General features: G+C 35.0%; 1 protein-coding gene across 1 annotated transcript in view; it reads right to left on the bottom strand.

The window, feature by feature from the left end:
• The window catches only part of LOC138696825 (5-oxoprolinase), a 69,425-nt gene that overhangs the window by 6,708 nt on the left and 40,679 nt on the right, over nt 1-22,038 (bottom strand). Inside the window, exons 11-19 of the mRNA XM_069822269.1 lie at nt 16,053-16,330; nt 15,641-15,788; nt 11,507-11,619; nt 9,238-9,511; nt 6,920-7,164; nt 5,442-5,553; nt 4,916-5,140; nt 2,883-3,126; nt 535-632 (exon numbers count right to left, since the gene is read on the bottom strand). Of these exons, the coding sequence (XP_069678370.1) occupies nt 535-632; nt 2,883-3,126; nt 4,916-5,140; nt 5,442-5,553; nt 6,920-7,164; nt 9,238-9,511; nt 11,507-11,619; nt 15,641-15,788; nt 16,053-16,330 (1,737 nt within the window). The remainder of the gene's footprint in view (nt 1-534; nt 633-2,882; nt 3,127-4,915; nt 5,141-5,441; nt 5,554-6,919; nt 7,165-9,237; nt 9,512-11,506; nt 11,620-15,640; nt 15,789-16,052; nt 16,331-22,038) is intronic.

Here is a 22,038-nt window from a genome sequence, read left to right as displayed (position 1 = left end):
GGCGCCATAATATTTCCGAATCCCATTGGTCAATTCCTTCAAAGAATTACCAAGTCTTTGATCAATTAGAACATGTTGTTTAGGCTACTTTAAAGACAGTCAAAGACTTTTAAAGTACGGTATTGTAAGTGATTTGACATTAAAATTATAAAGTATTGGCATGTCTTGAAAAGTCTTGTGAAGCATTGAATTTGACGAAAATTTGATCATGTGAAAGCAGCTTAAAACTACAATTGTGGCAAGTGTTGCAGGAGCACCACAAGCTTCCATATCATTAGGGAAAACATACCATGCTGTTAAGTTTTAAGATAAACATTCTAAGCTGAGTATCTCTTTCTTGATATATTTTAACGAAACACAACGCACATGAAAAATACATGGTACATAGTCGTGAACACACTACATTTAAAAAAAAAAAGACATACCGGTAATATATTAAAATTAAAAAAGTCTGACTTCTCAGTACGAGCAACTGCCCCAACTACCCACCCCCGTGAATGCCCCTGAAGTAATGAGTATTCCAACTGTACTCACCCCTGGCTCGACACTAACTGCAGTTTTCGATCCAAGACTAATTATTCTGCCACGACTCTTGTAAATAAGGTTCAGACCTTTCTCTCCAGTAGAACCACCTGAAAGAAAGAAATTGTAGACAGAAAATGACAACCGAAATTTGCAAAAAAATAAACCACAAAACTTAGTAATATCTGAGTACGTGTACTTCTTTGTGTTTCATTCCATGAATTACCAGTACTAAATATTCGTTACAATAATAATAATAAAAAAAAAAAGTAAACAATTTTCTGGCAGAATTTAACGTCTAATATTTCATACAGACGAAATGGTAGGTAACTCCTGCACCAGCACCTTGCTTTCTGGAAATCCAGGATCCGTCTGTATATATATGGACCCAATCATTTAAAGGATATCTGGTGTTACTCGTCTCTAAAGATAATAGGCCTCTAACTTAATTCCTTCGAGGTTTGTTTCTGTTTTACACATTTCCTCTATAAGGTTTAAATAATTGTATTCTATATTTAATAGAGTTAGAAGATTTGGTTTGATTTGTAGCTTTTCTTCTAAGTGTGGAAGGTTAATTTTATGTTGTATTTCCTGAACCAATGAAATGAAACTTTCTTGAGTTTTTAATCTGTACACAGATGTCTATGAATGCCAGTTATTTTATAATAAAATCGAGTAAGTTTTCTCATTGAATGAGTGTCTTTTCTTCTATTATCATTTTGATACCGATGGTATTGGTGAGGTATTTCATGGAATCTATTGAGAATGTTTTTATTCCTCCATTGATAAGTCTGAGTGCTTGGTTTTGTACATGTTCTAATTTGTTTATATAAGTAGAAGTTATCAAAAGAAGTTATCTAATGAAAAGTATACATTTCTATGAACTTAATTCAGGCCTACTATCACATTACTGAATAGTAGGCTATTAAGTGTATTATGATTATTCATATTTTGTGTCTCTTTTAACATTAGTTAGCAGAGTTGAATCTGTCTTAATTGCTTCATAAATGAATGACAACGATGATTAAAATTTAAAATAACTTGAACTTCAGCTTTCGTCAGACCTGTGGAACATTTTGTTCCCTTCATCCATCCACTTATTTTTCATAACGGAAACGTACAGAAACAACCAGTGGCGGTTTCTCAAGGAGGTTGCAGGTTTGTACACCCCCCAGTAATGTTGCTAATCTCCCGGTTTTGTTACAATTGAAAATATAATTTTATTTTACAATTTTCATTCATGACTATCTGCAGCTGGCGTCTTGTTTTGTACATCTGCAGGAGCCTCCCGAGCCTCTTGGTTTGCAGAGATGTTGAAAACCTATCGAAGGTAGTTTATAGAGATGTTCGGCTAGTACGGGGACAGGCGTGGTCTACTGCTTTCCTCATTGAGAACGGTTTGTCGCACTCCCTGGCATGGACACCAACGTCAGTGCAGAAAAAACTAAATTCACTGGGAAAGTATCTGTTTCAACTAGACATTTGTCCGAAGTAATAAGCATGAAAAATGTATTCTTTCGGCTTGTGCAACGAACAGTCGCATATTTCGCATATTACTTTCTCAATCTACATGTACACAAATGGCACAATATATAAAGGAGCTTGTATTTTGCTTTAAAGTTCTAAGAGTTGTCGTTCTGACAATAAGTGCTGCTATCTCCTGACAGCCTACGAAAGCTGCATTTGAATTTTATGAACGAAAACGTTGCACTTGGTACTTGGTAGCATTCTGATGACGATTCTGTGCTCAAATGTTTTTCATGAGGGTTAATCGCAATATAGAGAACGTAGAAACTCCGCCCACGACCCCTTCCACTTTTAGACTTTCTGTATAAATAGGTATGCTTGTATTTAGTCATTTTACTTATTAATTGCATATAAATTAGCTTTATATGTATACGCCCTCTGGTATACACGGTTTTAAACTTTACAGTAAAGTACGTTTAACTCCTTTTCGATATCCATTGTGCACCACCATATTTTCAAACCACTAGCCGCCACTGGAAACAACAGTGTATGCATTTACTTGTCACTTGACATTCTCCATGTTATCTATAATGTGATGATTTAACAAACGATATGATATATAGATATATACAGAAAAGACACAGAATATTAAACAAAAATGAAATATGACCATTCTTTCACCAGTCTGTAAATATGAAATTTTGGACAACCCGTATGGGCTCAAAAAGATACAAGCTTTTATAGTCTCAAATACGGGATGTCCCATATAATGCAGGACACTTGGCAAACCTTATATTAATTGCACTTTAATTTTAATTTCATGATAGTATTTATTGTTATTTTGTTTTTTTGTATGCTGATGGAATTATTATACAAAAATTGCAATGGCTTACCGTTCAAACCATATGGGTGAAAAACTCTGCGCTCTGTTAGCACAGACAGTGTGACGGGACTTCTGAACAGCAATTCTCTGATGACGCCATCACCGCCTCTGAAATGACCAGAACCTCCAGAATTGGGACGCAGACTGAAGTGGTGTAGTATTACCGGGTAGCGACACTCCAAAATTTCAGCATCAGTTATGCGAGTGTTAGTCATATGGGTGTGGATTCCACTGTGACCATGCCATGTCGGTCCCTGCACATACAGTATATCTCAATATACAGGATGGAAGTAATATAAATGTGCGCAGAGTGAAAGGGGCAATAGAAAACATTAAAATAAACAACAACCTATTAATGCATTTTGTAATTAAGTGCGTGCTTAATTAGAGAAATGGCTGGAAGTTCGCACAGTTTGGCAACAGCGCATTGCTGGCTCACTTACTAATACAAATAAGCAAATCTAAATATTGATTGTTCTCTATTCCTTTAAGAAAAAGTCCGAAATTTTCTTTTGGGTTTTTTTGTTCGCATCTTTTGCTGGCAGCCATGTCACGCCCACTTAGTGCTAGGATTTGGTTTAGCTAGCTCACGTAGACAATAGGACGTGTTGTTGCCCACGTATACATTCCTCTGACCTGCTTAGTGACAACAACCATAACAATTTGTCTTTGAAACCACTTCTACTTTGCCCCTATATTTTGTCTATAAACTGTCAAAATTAAAAATAAATATTAATATGAATGTACCCTACAACATACGTAAATTCTGTATTTCATAAATACAGTAAATAGTGTAACTTTCAAATTTCTTGATAAAAATTCAATTACATGACTTACACATTTCGGTTAAACTAGTTTTCCATTAAACCACTTTTTCATTAAACCAATTTTCCATTAAACTAATTTTCAGTTAATTCGGTTTTAGGTTAAACTGGTTTTCAACTAAGCCAGTACTGTTGAAATTAAAAATAAATATTAATATGAATGTATCATAGGCTACAACATATGTAAATTTTGTATTTCATAAATACAGTAAGTAGTGTAACTTTCAAATTACTTTATAAAAATTCAATTACATGACTTACATGTTTCGGTTAAACTAGTTTTCCGTTAAACCATTTTTTCATTAAACCAATTTTCCATTAAACTGATTTTCAGTTAATTCGGTTTTAGGTTAAACTTGTTTTTCAGCTAGCTAGTACTGTTGAAATTAAAAATAAATGTAATCTTCATCTTACGATGTTTGGGTGACGTATATACGTCCGTTGATGTGACATATTAATGAATTGAATACTATTATAGTCACAATCATGCCATGGTATGAAAGAAAAATTTCACAACCTCGAGCGGGAATCGAACCTGCGACTTCCTGTTCTCCGGTCAGGCGCTCTACCACTGAGCTATCGAGTTCGTCTCACGCCAAAGGCTCGGAATTATCCTTTCATACTGGCGACTCTGTTATAGAGTACTGTCCATAGCGTCTGATCTTAGTCAGCACTGCTTATGGCTGGAAAGAAACTTTACAAATGTAATCTTCATCTTACGATGTTTGGTAACGTATACACGTCCGTTGATGTGACATAAATATTAATATGAATGTACCATAGGCTACAACATATGTAAATTTTGTATTTCATAAATACAGTAAGTAGTATAACTTTCAAATTACTTTATAAAAATACAGTTACATGACTTGCATGTTTCGGTTAAAATAGTTTTCCATTTAACCAATTTTTCATTAGGAATAAACCAATTTTCCATTAAACTGGTTTTCAGTTAAACCAGTTTTTGGTTAAGAGATGTTCGGTTAATGAAGGTTTTACTGTATGCAGAATTATTTCTAATTTTTGTTGTGGATTTTTTAAAGTCCCAACAGTAACTAATATGGAAGACTAGTAAATCTCATTGTTAAGAGAAATTTCAGCTAAGTTGTAAAGGTATGTTATGCAAGATGAACCACTGAAAGAATATCTGAAATGTTTAAAATTAAAAGTTCATGTAAAGAGCAAAGTAATAGCGTTAATACAAACAAAATTAACTTACAGCTCCTGCTCCACCGGCAACTGTTTCATAATAGCCCCACGTCTCATCTCCAAATGTGATGTTATTCATGCAGCCTTGAGACGCTGCACAGACTTGAAAAGCCTTGAGTACAACATCCACTATACGCTGCGATGTCAGAACATTCCCACCAACCACAGCTGCAGTGTCTGATGGGTTGAGCAAACAGCCTTTTGGAATGACTACTTGTACTGGAGTCAGGCAACCCTACACGTAATAAGAACACAGAAATATATACGTATGTCAACAAATGCAGTGTTAACTTCAGGTATTAATTTCGTCGTTTCAAAATTGCTACAATTATTTTACCATCTTCATTGTTGCAATAAATCCACTGCACAGATCCAATGACCTTACTTCCACATTTATTGGATGTTATAGTTTACGATTCTTTCCACCTAAAAATCCACTGTAATCAGCTGGATTTCAATCCATGATACTTGAATTCTAAGGCAAGCAGAGTAATCACTAGATTACCAAATACCACGTACAAAGGAATAAATCTTACTTGATTGAGAGGTACATCATGTCCAACCATGCAGCGGAGACAGTAAATGATAGCAGACAGAGTTATAGCTTTCGGAGCATTACAATTACCCCACACTTCGTAGCCTGTTCCACTGAAAGCAATAAAAAATTATAAAATGAGTCAAAGCACACTAATATCCAACAATAATACAAAATTAAACGTTAGTTTCATGTCTTTATGGACTGATAATTGAAGGGTTCAGAGCCATAGTGGACCAATCACCATATATTAAAAACATAGAAAACAAGGGTTAAAATTAAATGAATACCATAATTTAATGAAACATGTAGCAAGTAATATAAAGTATGCACATTAAAACTGAATGATATGTCAATCTTCATTAAACTATGGTAATTACTTAACTTTAACCCTTGCTTTCTCTGCTTTTAATAAATGGCACTTGGCCCACTATGGCTTTGAACTCTTCAATTAAAGATCCCGTAAGGTTATGTAACAAGAAAAAAATACTGCCAATAATAAAGGAGTATGTGTATGTCTAATGCCTACCCACTCCACTTTGCGTGATTCGGGTTCCGCATACTGTGGATAGATGACAGGACTGTGACCCATTTCCAAATTGCACACCACTTCGGCGGGCCATGTTATGCATGATGTGTATCTGTGAAGAGTTATGTCGTGTACTAGGGTGAGGGTATGTGTAGGTGTACTGTAAGGAATGGGTGAGGATGATGATGAAGATGAGGAAGGGAAAAGGGGAAACCCAGTGCTGGCATGTAGCCTATTCCTGTCGAGTAGCACCAAGGAGGCTGCCAGGCTTAACATCCCCATCCGACAGACGAATCACTATCAACAGTGACATATGCCTTCCCTTCATATGCACTGCGGAGAGATTTGGGATTTAACCCAGGCATATTGATGCACAATTTAGTGATTAGAAGTTGTGCATTGCCATCTCTCCTAATCCCAAGGTAAAAATTTTACAAGAAAATTTCTGGCCCTGCCAGGAATCTAACATAGGCCAGCTTGTCTGGAGGCAGACACACTACCAAACTGTACTCCAACCACGAGAAAGTCTCCAGGGAATGAGAGGAAGCGGGATGATGCTGTGAATGAATGATGATGTCATAAGATGTCATAAGGTCACACACGTGGGTACTCGTATCTCTATTGGCTAGCTCTCACAGCACAAACAATAACACTGATATACACATTTTTATACTACCCTATTTACAAAATTAGATCACGGTTAATCTCCTGGTCTTTTAATGCCTAAATACAGGAAATAACATATGCAGGAAAGCGCATGATTTTTAAACTGACGTTATAACTCTAATATTATCTATCTACTTCGCTCCAATAAATGACGCAATAGTAAGCACATTCCTTTCACGGTTTATCTCCTGGTTGGAGAACAGTAGAGCTAACTCGGTGGACTGTATGTGGTGAACCTTGAAGTATAAAAGTCACCATTACAAAAAAAATTCGTTTCTGTGTACCTGAAATCAAATTCAGCTGTTCCATGCTCAGTTCCAATGGAAATTTTCAGACGTATAGGTGACCCATCATCTAAGTAGTCTTCCGCGTACAGATCACTATGTCCTGTTTGCTTGAATGTCTTTTTCCCTATTTCTTTCAACATGTCACGAACAGCCACCTCAGCATTTTCTTGTATGTAGTGCATGTAGGCCTGAACCACATTCAGACCGTATATGTCTATCAACTCCGAAACTAAACTGATACCCTGAAAATCAAACAAGAAACAAGAATTCACTAACAGAGTATAATGATTCATTCAGGGGCAGGACCTATGAAAACAGTTTTTTTTTCCTACCTGTAAATGATTCAAATGATGAGGGGTCTTGGAAATTAATTTTATAATATTAATATTTAAGAAGAAAAATTCGCTCCGGCGCCGGGGATCGAACCCGGGTCCTTGGTTCTACGTACCAAGCGCTCTGACCACTGAGCTACACTGAATTCAATCCACAGCACCGAACAGAAACTTCGGTCCTTCAGTGTTTCCCTTTTGGCCTGCCTCCAAGTTAGACATATATATGTTGACGTTTTATGTCCAAGTCAAGTGCCATTAAACAAGGAGCGCACTCAGCTGAGTGACTTATTTGGCCGGGATTCCGCAGTTAAGTGCACAGTAACCTATACAGAAATATGCACTGCTAGCTATGAGAATATTAAAGATTTTATTAATTTGTCCTACAGAATAATATCTGTAATATTCGATCCCCGGCGCTGGAGCGAATTTTTCTCCTTAAATATTAATTGTCAATATTACAGATATTATTCTGTAGGACAAATTAATGAAAGCTTTAATATTATAATTTTAATAACATATATCAACATATGATTGATTATTTATTCCGTCAATATGGCTTAAGCAATGAATTACATGTGAAAGAAGAACATATGAAAGAAAACTATAGATGTATTACACCCTATTTTATCTTGATGCTAACGTTTTCGCCCCTAGTGGGGCATCTTCAGGTACAAGATAGAAGTATCATCTAAAATAATTACAAACAAGTTTACATTTAAAAATGCCATGACTAGAATAAAATGGTGACAATATTATCCATACCAACATTAAATGTCCTGTCAAAATTTTAAAAACAAATTTAATTTAAAACAATGTGAATTTACATAGTTATATAAAGTAGATCCCCTTGTATGGATGTCTCAAATACAGTATATTGTTGCCAATAAGGTGATGATCACAATAAAATCAATAAATACTAAAAATATACAGAATTAAAACCTTATATTATTAAATATGGAGTCATAAAAGCGTGTATAACTAATTTCATGGAGCAAGTGGAATTCTCGTTAAATGTTCAATGCTCTCGTATAACATCATGCGAGTCTAATCATCATACATGGGTTGTTAAACAGAAGGGATGTGTTTTTTGCCCGTAACAACCCGTGTATGATGATTAGACTCGCATGATGTTATACGAGAGCATTGAACATTTAACGAGAATTCCACTTGCTCCATGAAATTAGTTATACACGCTTTTATGACTCCATATTTAATAATATAAGGTTTTAATTCTGTATATTTTTAGTATTTATTGATTTTATTGTGATCATCACCTTATTGGCAACAATATACTGTATTTGAGACATCCATACAAGGGGATCTACTTTATATAACTATGTAAATTCACATTGTTTTAAATTAAATTTGTTTTTAAAATTTTGACAGGACATTTAATGTTGGTATGGATAATATTGTCACCATTTTATTCTAGTCATGGCATTTTTAAATGTAAACTTGTTTGTAATTATTTTAGATGATACTTCTATCTTGTACCTGAAGATGCCCCACTAGGGGCGAAAACGTTAGCATCAAGATAAAATAGGGTGTAATACATCTATAGTTTTCTTTCATATGTTCTTCTTTCACATGTAATTCATTGCTTAAGCCATATTGACGGAATAAATAATCAATCATATGTTGATATATGTTATTAACACGAGGCTTAGCTGAACATTCCCAACATGAATTGTAAATTATTATAATGTTAGTTTGAGTTTTTGCACCAACCAGGAGTCATAAATTTAAAAAAAAATTAATTAAATTAAGGTATTGATATAAAATGAATGCACTTCATCATCCTTTGACAAAAATGCATGTCCTAGAGCTCAAAAGAACCGTGTAACAAATACAAGTGAGGAAATTTTGAAAACACTTAATTGAGATTTTAAAAAAATTGTCCAGAAGAAGAAAAAAGAAGATACTCTTAAGCTTGTTTTAATGTTCACTACTCTAAATTAACGATTTTAATGTGTGATTGAATACCCTGTGATTAGCAGCAATCTGAGCCTTTAGGTCGGACAGATTATCCTGAAGATTTCTTGTCCCAGATGATCCTGGAATCTTTCCCGGAGCCATTAAAGCTTCAATAAGCTCCTTTTCATTAAACACTCCTTTTCTGACCAGGTAGAAGCTCTTGAAGCTCGCTCCTTCCTCGATAAGGCTCTTGGAATGTGGTGGCATAGATCCTGGCGTGATGCCACCTATATCTGCATGGTGTCCCCGACTTGCCACAAAAAACACGGGCTTGCTGACATTCCTGAAAAATTGTGCTTTGTTATACATATAACAGTAGCATATTAGATCTCATATTAAGTTGTTTTTCCAACGTAAAAAATTACTTATTAGATCCAAACATCCAGTAATTGAAGGCAAGATTATTATTATAGATACAAAAAAGTTAATTAAAATAGTGATAAAACGTGTACAGAACAATTTTTGCATTTTCTTTCTGTTTTTATGCAGAGTACCGATAGTAAAAAGTAAGTTATGAGAAGAAAAAATTCATAGAATACTTACAGGGCTCCCACTTATCCTATTCTTTCTATTTTTGTGTAAAATGCCCTACTTTGTCCTATATTTTGGTAATTTGTCCTAATTTCCCTACTTTTTACAGAGCGAAGAAAAAGAAAAAATAAAACTAAGTATTTTAAAATCCAATTTCAGCTGGACTTTATATTAATTCTAAGAACAATTTATTTCGGAATATGTATGATAAGACTTTCTTGTGTTAAATTTTAATGTACCTTGTTTACATGTTTCGACCTATTTATGGGTCATCTTCAGAACTGGTCGTTGTTGGTCTTGGCACCTCATGTTGTTTCCTGTAAGGGTGCGTTCGTAGTGTAGAGTCAAAGAGTGTAGGCCTATGTGTTTTGAAATTGAGTTGTGTGTTAAGAATATCGTTGGGGTGTGTTTTCGTGTGTCTGTATATTTCATATTGTTCTAGTGTGTTGAGTTTCTGGCTTTTTGGTCGGATGTGCAGTATTTCCATGTCTGTGTTGATGTCTCTGTAGGTGTGGTTGGCATTTGTGATTGTTCTGCATATGTGGAGGTGTTTTGTAATTTTGTTATGGTTGTGATTTGTTCTTTGTAACGTGTTTGAAACTATCTGCCTGTCTGTCCTATGTAGAAGTTGTTGCAGGTGTTACATTTGAGTTTGTGTTTTTGTGCGTTGAAATGTTTTTGTAGAGTGTTATTTGTTCTGTATGCGATGTTGTAATTTAATTTCTTCAATGTAGTTGCAATTTTGTGTGTGTTTTTGTTTTAGTATGTTAGTGTGATGTATTTTTTGTGTCCTTGTGTTTGTGCAACAACTTCTACATAGGACAGACAGGCAGATCGTTTCAAACACGTTACAAAGAACACATCACAAAAAGAACACATCACAGCCATAACAAAATTACAAAACCCCTCCACATATGCAGAACACATCACAAATGCTAACCACATCCACAGAGACATCAACACAGACATGGAAATACTACACATCCAACCAAAAAGCCAGAAACTAAACACACTAGAACAATATGAAATATACAGACACGCAAAAACACACCCCAACGAAATTCTCAACACACAACTCAACTTCAAAACACACACACTCTTTGACTCTACACTATACCACAGGAACACACCCTCACAGGAAACAGAACAAGTGGCGCCAAGACCAACAACGACCAGTTCTGAAGATAACCCATAAATAGGTTGAAACATGTATACGAGGTACGTTGAAATTTAACACAGGAAAGTCTTACCATACATATTCCGAAATAAAATAGTGACAAAATGTGTACAAAACAATTTTTGCATTTTCTTTCTGTTTTTGTGCAGAGTATTAAAAAGTGTAAGTTATGAGAAGAAAAAATTCATAGAATACTTACAGGGCTCCCACTCGTCCTACTTTTTCTACTTTTGGGTAAAATGCCCTACTTTGTCCTACATTTTGGTAATTTGTCCTATTTTTCCCTACTTTTTACAGAGAGAAAAAAGAGAAAAAATAAAACTAGGTACCGGTATTTGAAAATCCAGTTTCAGCTGAACTTTATATTAATTCTAACAACAATTTATTTTTGTACTTCTTGTTTGTTTTTACCATAGATGTCTATTATTTGCATTTTAAGTTGTTATATTTTTTTCTAATTTGTGAGATTGTTTTAATTCTTGAACAGAACCAGATTTATTGAGATTGTTTTAATTCTTGAACAGGATCAGATTTATCTAGGAATGTAAAGAATAGAGAAAATACACTCACTTATAGAATACAGGTGTTATAACTGTGAGATCAGGAAGATGTGAACCTCCTGCTGCAGGGTGGTTGGTGAGGATGACATCTCCTTCACAGAATCCTCCTGGGAGTGATCTCATCTGTAAAAATAATCAAATGTTGGCTTTCTCGGGTTTCACTTAACAAGTAACAAGATTACCAGTTTACAGAGCATAAATTATTACTCCAATTGCATGCTCAGAATGTTCAAATTGTTGGCCTGTGTGAGGGAAAAAAATTCAATACTTACGTTACTAGTTAGAAACAATTGCATGTTAATGTACGAAGAACCATCAAAAAGTAATATTTGTAAGATAAATTACAAACTGGTTCAAGATGAAATTATTTTTATCTCAATTTTCTTGAATGTTTAAAATTCTTAATTGCGGTTTCCATTGCCAGAAATTATTGTCTGTATGTAAATTAAATAGCAGAGGGGAGAGCCCACATTCTTCTCTTACACTGATGCTAATTATACATCTTGATTACACAACTTTTAACACTGTATCACTTCGGAATATGTATGATAAGAACTTTCTTGTGTTAAATTTTAACTACAAAACAAAACTACTTCACATACAATAACAAATATTACACACAAACCGAAGGCCTACGCATGGGATCACCCGTTTCCAGCATACTAGCTGAAATATTCTTACACCACATAGAACAGACATACATACTAAACAAAGACAACAACAAACACGCAGACAACATCATATATTGGCACAGATACGTAGATGGCATACTAATACTATACAAAGGAAACAAAAGACAGATCCAAAACCTACATCAACACATAAACAAAATACACCCAAAACTACACTACACATTAGAAATTGAAAACAACAAATCCATAAATTTTCTAGACATCACAATAACAAAAGTAGACAACAAACACACATTCAAAGTATACAGAAAACGCACAACAACAACAACAACACACATACACAACACATCCAACCACCCCACACAACACAAACAAGCTGCATTTCGAACAATGGTACACAGACTACTCAACATACCAATGAACCAACAGGATTACAACGAAGAACTAAACACAATCAAATACATAGCGCAAGAAAACTGATACAACCCCAACATAATAGACAACATAATACGTAAGACAAAACAAAACCACAAAAAACAGAAGAATACAACACAAGAACACAAAAAAATACATCACACTAACATACTAAAACAAAAACACACACAAAATTGCAACCTCATTCAAGAAATTAAATTACAACATCGCATATAGAACAAATAAGACTCTACAAAAACATCTCAACACACAAGCAACACAAACAAACAAATACAACCACACAGGCGTAAACAAACTCAAATATAACACCTGCAACAACTTCTACATAGGACAGAGAGGCAGATCATTTCAAACACGTTACAAAGAACACATCGCAGCCATAACAAAATTACAAAACATCTCCACATATGCAGAACACATCACGAATGTCAACCACACCTACAGAGACATCAACACAGATATGGAAATACTGCACATCCAACCAAAAAGCCAGAAACTCAACACACTAGAACAATATGAAATATACAGACACACGAAAACACACCCCAACGATATTCTCAACACACAACTCAATTTCAAAACACATACACTCTTTGACTCTACACTACGAATGCACCCACACAGGAAACAAGAGGCGCCAAGACCAACAACGACCAGTTCTGAAGATGACCCAAAATAGGTCGAAACATGTTAACAAGGTATTTTAAAATTTAACACAAGAAAGTTCTTATCATACATATTCTGAAGCTAATTATACATCTTGATTACACAACTTTTAACACTATATCACTCGGAATAAAAACTTCATATTTCATGCTAATTGTTTCTTCTATCATTGAACTGGATGCTTGCTTCATAGAAATTTTAGTTTTATTGTAGATAATTTCCAACATTCGAATAAGGTGTCGAGTACCGGTAATTATTTTATTATTTAATATTTAAATTCCATTGCACTATACTTATAATATATTATTTGTATCTTCTTGAATTTTAATGTATTGTTGTTGTTGTTTTCTAATGCCAGGCATTTGACAGTAAAGTCATTTGACCTCTTGCACTCCAATATTTTTCAAAGATATTATCATGACTAGCCACTGAAGCACAGATTTTGAGGTGTTCTGAATCCATTTCTTGGTTTGAGTTGCACAATGGGCAATTAGGGGACTGATATATTCCAATTCTATGCAGGTGTTTGGCCAAACATTCATGGCCAATCTAAATGCAGCTACAGACGATTTTCGTGGTAAATCGGGAATTAACTGTGGATTTTGATGCAGAGTGTTCCATTTTTTCCCTTGGGATTGTGTTATCAAATTTTGTTTGTTGAAGTCTAAGTATGTAGATTTAATATATCTCTTCACAGAGTAATACGTAGATTTAGTAACAGGTCTGTAAGTAGCAGTGCTGCCCTTCTTTGCTAAAGCATCCACATTCTCGTTTCCCAGGATTCCACAATGGGATGGTATCCATTGGAATACAATTCTTTTTTTGAGTGATATTAATTGAGAGAGCATTTTAGTTATTTCTGCTGTTTGAGATGAAGGTGTGTGTTTAGAGACCATTGATAGAATAGCTGCTTTGGAGTCTGACAATATAACTGCATTTTTAAATTTACTGATGTGGCATAGAAGATTCCTGAGACTTTCACTTATTGCAATGATTTCTCCATCAAAACTTGTTGTTCCATACCCAAGAGATCTATAAAGTGAGAAGAGACACCACATAACACCTGCACCGGCACCTTGTTCTCTGGAGATCAAGGATCCGTCAGTGTATAAATGAAGCCAGTTTTGTGGAGGGTATCTAATATTAATTGTCTCTAAAGACAATTATTTTAGTATTTCAGTGTTTACTTCTGATTTCAGTATTTCTTCTGTTAAATTTAGATTATATTCCATATTTAATAGAGTCAAAGGGTTTGGTTTAATTTGTAGGTTTTTTTTAAATTCGGGATATTGATTTTCTGTTTTAATTCTTGAACAATGGATATGAAACTTTTTTGAGTTTTCAATCTACAGAGAGGACTGTATGAATGCCAATTGTTTCCTGGTAATCTAATAAGCTTTTCATATTGAATCAGTGCTTTTTCTTCTATTGTCATTTTGATGCTGTTAATATTAGTGAGGAATCTCATAGAATCTATTGGAGTTGTTTTAATTCCACCAGTAATGAGTCTGAGAGCTTGGTTTTGAACATATTCTATTTCGTTTATGAAAGGTGAAGTAATTAAAATTTCTCCGCAGTATGTCAGCACTGGCTGTATAAACATTTTGTATGTAGTGTTCAAAGTATTCCTAGAGCATCCCCATTTCTTTCCTGCTAGTCTTTTTAGAAGGGAGAATCTTTTACGAGTTTTTTCAGAAATGTATTTCAAATGGTTGCTCCATGTTAACTTACTATCGAAAATAACTCCAAGATATTTGGATTCATAAGTCCTAGGAAGGTGTTGGCCATTGTATTGGATACTGAATTCTCTTTCTTTTTTACCAAGAGAAAATATTTGGTAGTTACTTTTGCTTAAATTGAGTGTCATCAAATTTGATGTATTCCATTCATGTAGTTGATTTAGAGCTTTAAGAGCAGAATTTTGAATTTTGTCTCTATGTCTGTAAGATCCGGAAGTCCACAAAACTATATCATCTGCAAATAGTGCTGTTTTCATGTTTGATTCCTCTAATAGGGAGGGTAAGTCATTTATATAAATATTGAATAAAGTTGTGCTGAGGACAGCGCCCTGAGGTAGACCTCGATATGTTTGTCTGTAACTAGAAAGTGAGTTATTGAATTTAGTGGCAATGAATCGTTGACTAAGGAATTCTGATACCCATCTGAACATGTTGCTGGATATACCTAATTTCTGGAGTTTTAGTAATAATTTATTTCTCCAAACAGAGTCATATGCTAGCTGAAAGTCAATAATATTGCCAAGGTATCTTCTTTCTTGTTAAAACTGTCTTTTATGTCTTGGCCGAGGCGTATGACTTGTTCATTGGTAGAGTGTAGTTGTATTGTAAACCATAATTAAAGATTTTCATTAATTATAATTTTGACATCAAATCTCATAATAAATTAATTACCTGATACTGAACAGCTTCCTGCATGGATCCAAGGTGCACAGGGATATGAGGAGCATTAGATACGAGACCTCCATCTGGGCCAAAAAGTGCGCAGGAGAAATCCAATCGTTCTTTGATATTTGTTGAAATTGAAGTACGTTGTAAAATTCTGTAATAAAATATATATATTTTCTAATAATAAAAAGAGATAGTGTATAATGATAACATTTTAAATAATAACAATTTTCAACGTATAGCTGAAAATATGATTTTATTTTGATTCACTTTTTATTGAAATTTCACGAACAGCAGAATATTTCATAAAACATGGTCATAAGTCCGAGTCAGTTTCTCTGCTTGAATAGAATGAATAAGCACTTAGAATGCTGTGAAAAATTCATTCTATATAATTCTGTACACAGAAGTTACCAACCTGCCCATCTGTTCAGCAATGCTCATGAAGCGATGTGAGAAAATGCTGAGTTGTATAGCATCCAGTTCTGTTCCTATCTTCTTTTGCTCTCCAGATCTGATTTCAATCTTAATATCTCCTCTTGACGTAACGACGGCAGTGCAGTCAGGTTCAACTAGAATTGTACTCAAATTGTCCATGATGATGGCTGGACCATGAATTGTATGTCCTGCCTTCAGATTGCTCAACAGATATACTGAAGTTTTATGGTACCCATTCTCAAAATAAACCTTAGTTTCCTGCAGAAAAAAAAACAACAGATATAATAGCACATTATACAACGAGCCTATAATGGTAGTAATTAAGACGCGAGTATATTTATAAAACGAGTGCAAGCGAGTTTCATAATTTTCATACGAGCGTCTTAATTACCATTATAGGCAAGTTTCATACGACTTTTTATGCTCGACCATATTTCTAACTTGAAATTATTCATAAGTATTCATGTTATTCTTATGTGACTGGGGAACGGAACTGACCTTGTGCAATCTCGTAAATTGTGAGATGTGCGCAGATGCGAAAGTATTGATTTTTTCCCCAGGAACAAATGTCATTGACCTTGATATAATCTAGAGAGTAAATGAACATTGATCTTGATATAACATTGAAATTGATTTAGACATTGAAAAACGAGATGACAAATTGAATTTATTTGAATATTACTTACAATTAACGCTAATTATTATAGTAACAGAACATATCCTTCTGCGACAGTATTGGATTTCCAGCCTCCGTGACGTTTCGCTAGTTGTCTTTCGATTGCATATCCGAGAAAAATCGATACTTGCACTTTCATATTACTACAGTGGCGCGTTCTGATTGGTTGAAGAAGTGAACTTTAATGAATAGGTATACTTTAATAAGGTCCATTAAAGGGCTGCTACCAGGTGTATAATTACTACATTTCGGCATGGTCAAGCATAAAACCTTTTAAAACTCTTTTGAAATTTTTATTTTCTCATTATGCAAAATTGCTAAAGATCAGTTTTGACATTTTTGCAGAAATAAAAGTTTGCATCACTGATTTAAAAAACTGGTTTTGGCATGTTTTTCTATCTATTTACAAAAATGTCTCCTGAACTGATAGTTAAATTTCGTTCACATTCACTATCTACGTATCAATATCAATTTATCCAGATATGCAATAATGTTCAGTAAACATTTTCAAAACATACTACTTAAGTAACAATTTCTTAATTTGTCTTTTTTTTTTTTTTGACGACACATTAATTCCACCATTTTGTTAATAAATGAATGCAGCTGTGTATTAAAATCTATATAAATTGTAAAAACTGAATTGGATATGGTACTGAAAATGCTGCACATAGGTATCATTCATATTGTGTTTAATAATCATCGATTAAAGTTCTCGTTAACCCTTTGTTAAAAACATAAAATTTACTCTGTCACACGTTAAAAGTGTTAAAATTGTTAAAAAGGTATTTACCTTCGACAGACGGCCCGTTTCGACGCTATTTGTCGTCGTCTTCAGTGTCTCTTGAACCACTGCTGATTTTGGCTCTGTGATGTGCAGTTGTCGATGGTAGGGGTGGGGGTGTGTTGCTCCTATGGTGGGGGTTGGTTGTCTGTATGCTATGACGTACTATGACGTCAAACAATGTGTGCGTATTGAACTGTAGTTGCGTATTAAGTATATATTGTGGGTGTGCTATTGTATTCTTATATATTTCGTATTGTTCTAGGATGTTTAACTGTGAACTTTTTGGTGTGATGTGTAAAATTTCCATATCTGTTTCTATATTATTGTAGTCATGATTATTGTCGATAATGTGATCTGCAAAATTTGATGTAATGTAAGGTTTGGTTATAGCTTTAATATGTTCGTTGTATCTTGTATGAAAGGATCTTCCTGTCTGTCCTATGTAAAAATGTGGGCAACTATTGCATTTTAATTTGTAAACTCCAGTTGAATTATATATATTTGAATGTTTAGTGTGGTTATTTAAGTATTTCTGTGTTGTGTTATTTGTTTTGTATGCAATTTTGTACTTTAGTTTTCTGAATGAAGTTGCAATTTTGTGGGTATTGGTATTGTGATATGTTAATGTTATGTATTTATTCTCGCGTGCTGTTTGTGTTGGTTTGGTCTGTTTTTGTTTTGCCTTTTTTATTAGTGTGTCTATTATGTTAGGGTTGTATCCATTGTCTTGTGCTATATATTTTATCGTGTTTAATTCTTCAGTGTAGTTGTCATTGTTCATTGGTATATTAATTAATCTGTGTGTCATTGTATGGAAAGCTGCATGTTTATGTTGTGTGGGATGATTTGATGAATTGTGTATATGTGTTGTGGTTGTAGTGGGTTTCCTGTATATTTTGAATTCGTGTCTATTATTTGTTTTCGTTATGATGATGTCTAAGAAGTTTATAGCTTGCTTATGTTCCATTTCTACTGACAAATAGAAAACATACATCAACAACTCAACAAAATACACCCCAAATTAAAGTATACAGTAGAAATGGAACATAAGCAAGCTATAAACTTCTTAGACATCACCATAACCAAAACAAATAACAGACACGAATTCAAAATATACAGGAAACCCACTACAACCACAACACATATACACAATTCATCAAATCATCCCACACAACATAAACATGCAGCTTTCCGTACAATGACACACAGATTAATTAATATACCAATGAACAATGACAACTACACTGAAGAATTAAACACGATGAAATATATAGCACAAGACAATGGATACAACCCTAACATAATAGACACACTAATAAAAAAGGCAAAACAAAAACAGACCAAACCAACACAAACAGCACGCGAGAATAAATACATAACATTAACATATCACAATACCAATACCCACAAAATTGCAACTTCATTCAGAAAACTAAAGTACAAAATTGCATACAAAACAAATAACACAACACAGAAATACTTAAATAACCACACTAAACATTCAAATATATATAATTCAACTGGAGTTTACAAATTAAAATGCAATAGTTGCCCACATTTTTACATAGGACAGACAGGAAGATCCTTTCATACAAGATACAACGAACATATTAAAGCTATAACCAAACCTTACATTACATCAAATTTTGCAGATCACATTATCGACAATAATCATGACTACAATAATATAGAAACAGATATGGAAATTTTACACATCACACCAAAAAGTTCACAGTTAAACATCCTAGAACAATACGAAATATATAAGAATACAATAGCACACCCACAATATATACTTAATACGCAACTACAGTTCAATACGCACACATTGTTTGACGTCATAGTACGTCATAGCATACAGACAACCAACCCCCACCATAGGAGCAACACACCCCCACCCCTACCATCGACAACTGCACATCACAGAGCCAAAATCAGCAGTGATTCAAGAGACACTGAAGACGATGACAAATAGCGTCGAAACGGGCCGTCTGTCGAAGGTAAATACCTTTTTAACAATTTTAACACTTTTAACGTGTGACAGAGTAAATTTTATGTGTTTAATAAGTTTGCTAACTAAACTTACAAAACTTGCATGTACATACATCATTTTAATAAACTGGCAATAACACCATAATCTTGAAATTTTAAAACGAATTCTTTAAAAATAAAACCACTATCCTATTTACGGGTTACTTTATAAAGCAACATAAGAATTTATTCGCTTTTGCATTGCAATAGACAGACTTTCGTATTGTATTGTATTGTATTGTATTGTATTGTATTGTATTGTATTTATTAACATTCCATGGTATTCATACATTGCTTTACAGCTAGAATATGGAACAAGTCAAAAAACTTAATACTATTATAAAGTCTTAATTTATAGTCACAGTCTAGATGAAAAATATACAGAAGAGATTTACAATATAGTCTACTAGTACAACACAAAGTTTTAGTATCAATTTCATGAAGTGTTATTGAATGTCATGAATTCACCTACAGAATAGAAGGCATGAGAAATTAGGTACTGGTACTTCTTTAATTTGGCCCTAAATAATCTTATGTTTTGAGTTTCATTTTTTATATCGGTAGGGAGGCTATTAAAAATTTTTACTGCCATATAACGCACTCCTTTTTGAAAGCACGATAGACTTGCTGATGGAGTATGAAAGTCATTTTTTTGACGTGTATTTATGCTATGAACTGTTGAATTAGTTACAAAGTTTTCACGATTACATACGAGGAAGATTATTAATGAAAAGATATACTGACAAGCCACTGGCATTATCTGTAGTTTTTTTTAAATAGTCCTACACGATTCCCTAGATTTGGCACCTACTATTATTCTAATTACTCTTTTTTGTAATAGAAATATACTGTTATTATCTGTGGAATTTCCCCAGAATATTATTCCAAAACTCATTACCGAGTGGAAGTATGCAAAGTATATTGTTTTTAAGGTATTAATATTTACTATATTTTGCATAGATCTAATAGCAAAACAAGCTTAATTTAGTTAGGGGATAATTTCTTTAATATTGTGACAGCGACGTGAGATTCGAACTCACGACCAGCGTCCCGCAAGAGAGAAGATCGCGCGGAGCACTTGGGATGGCGCGCGGCGGAGAGGGGAAAAGGGCCAACGCGGCGAGAGAGTGGAGCGGGAGTGCGCGCGCATCTGGTGCTGGTAGAGAGGAGAGGGCTCGGGATTTTTCTGGAGTGCCATCTCTAGAGACGCGTGGAGCCTTCGAGGCTACGTCGCTGTTGCTATAAATTACGGACGCGAAGGAACGACAGCAGTTTTCCAGTTTGCAGTTTTCAGTTATTAAGTCAGTGAGTAAGCCAGAGCAAGCAAGCCAGACTTGTGTGCCGGAGTTCGACTCGAGTGTGCGTCCGCATCTGCGTCAGCATCCGAAGGCCTGAGTTCGAGTGCAGTGGACCGCAGTTGGAGGGACCTGAGTTCGAGTGCAGTGGACCGCAGTTGGAGGGACCCGAGTTCGAGTACAGTGAACTGTCTCTGAAGGTCTGTGGTTCGAGATACTGTGAACTCGAGTGACTGAGATAGAAGAACTGTGAACTGAGAACTGGTAGTTCTGATTTGTAAATAGTGCTTTGTAAATATTAGTTAAGTTTAACAGTACATTGTTGTTACTAATAAAATTCACATTGGTGTCAGAACCGGGACATTATCGACAATGGAGAACCTACAGCAGATCCTGCAAGCCATCGCGGAAATGAAAGCAGAAATGAAAGACGAAATGAACAAGCACATCAGTGAGTTGAAGAACGATATAAGTGAAGTGAAAACGGAGATGAAAAGTGACATAAGTGAAGTGAAAGGCGACATAAGTGAAGTGAAAGGCGACATAAGTGAAGTGAAAACGGAGATGAAAAGTGACATAAGTGAAGTGAAAGGCGACATAAGTGAAGTGAAAGGCGACATAAGTGAAGTGAAAACGGAGATGAAAGGCGACATAAGCGGAGTGAAAGCCGACATAAGCGGAGTGAAAGATGACGTCACTACGCAAATTGAAAGCGTTTCGGCCCACGTAGATGGAATTGTCGCCATCGTGAAAGACGAACTCAAAGCCGACCTTGACAACCTAAACAAGAATTTTACAACTATAAACGAGACAGTAACCGAATTGAGACAGGAGGTAGACCATTTCGACGGCAAAATCCGCGATCTCGAGCGTCGTCAAGAGCAGACGAGCGAGTTGCTGGACAAGACGAGTGAGGTGATGGAAAAACACGCCGAGGAAAACAAGCACATACTCACGTTGATGGACCGACATGCTGAAGAAAACAAGCACATCCTCGCGTTGGTGGATCGCCAGGCTAGAGAACAGAAACAGATAGTTGCCGAGGAGGTTCGACGTGCCATGCAAGAAACGGCCACAGAGTTGAGGACTCCATATAGTGGCCCTGCGGAATCATCGCCTTCAGCCAGACATCACAACGTCAAGACGCCAAAGTTCGACGGTACGACGTCTTGGGCAATAT

Source organism: Periplaneta americana, chromosome 3 (genome assembly GCF_040183065.1).
Source record: "Periplaneta americana isolate PAMFEO1 chromosome 3, P.americana_PAMFEO1_priV1, whole genome shotgun sequence".
Lineage (NCBI taxonomy): Eukaryota > Metazoa > Arthropoda > Insecta > Blattodea > Blattidae > Periplaneta > Periplaneta americana.
This window is presented reverse-complemented; position numbering and strand designations above follow the sequence as displayed.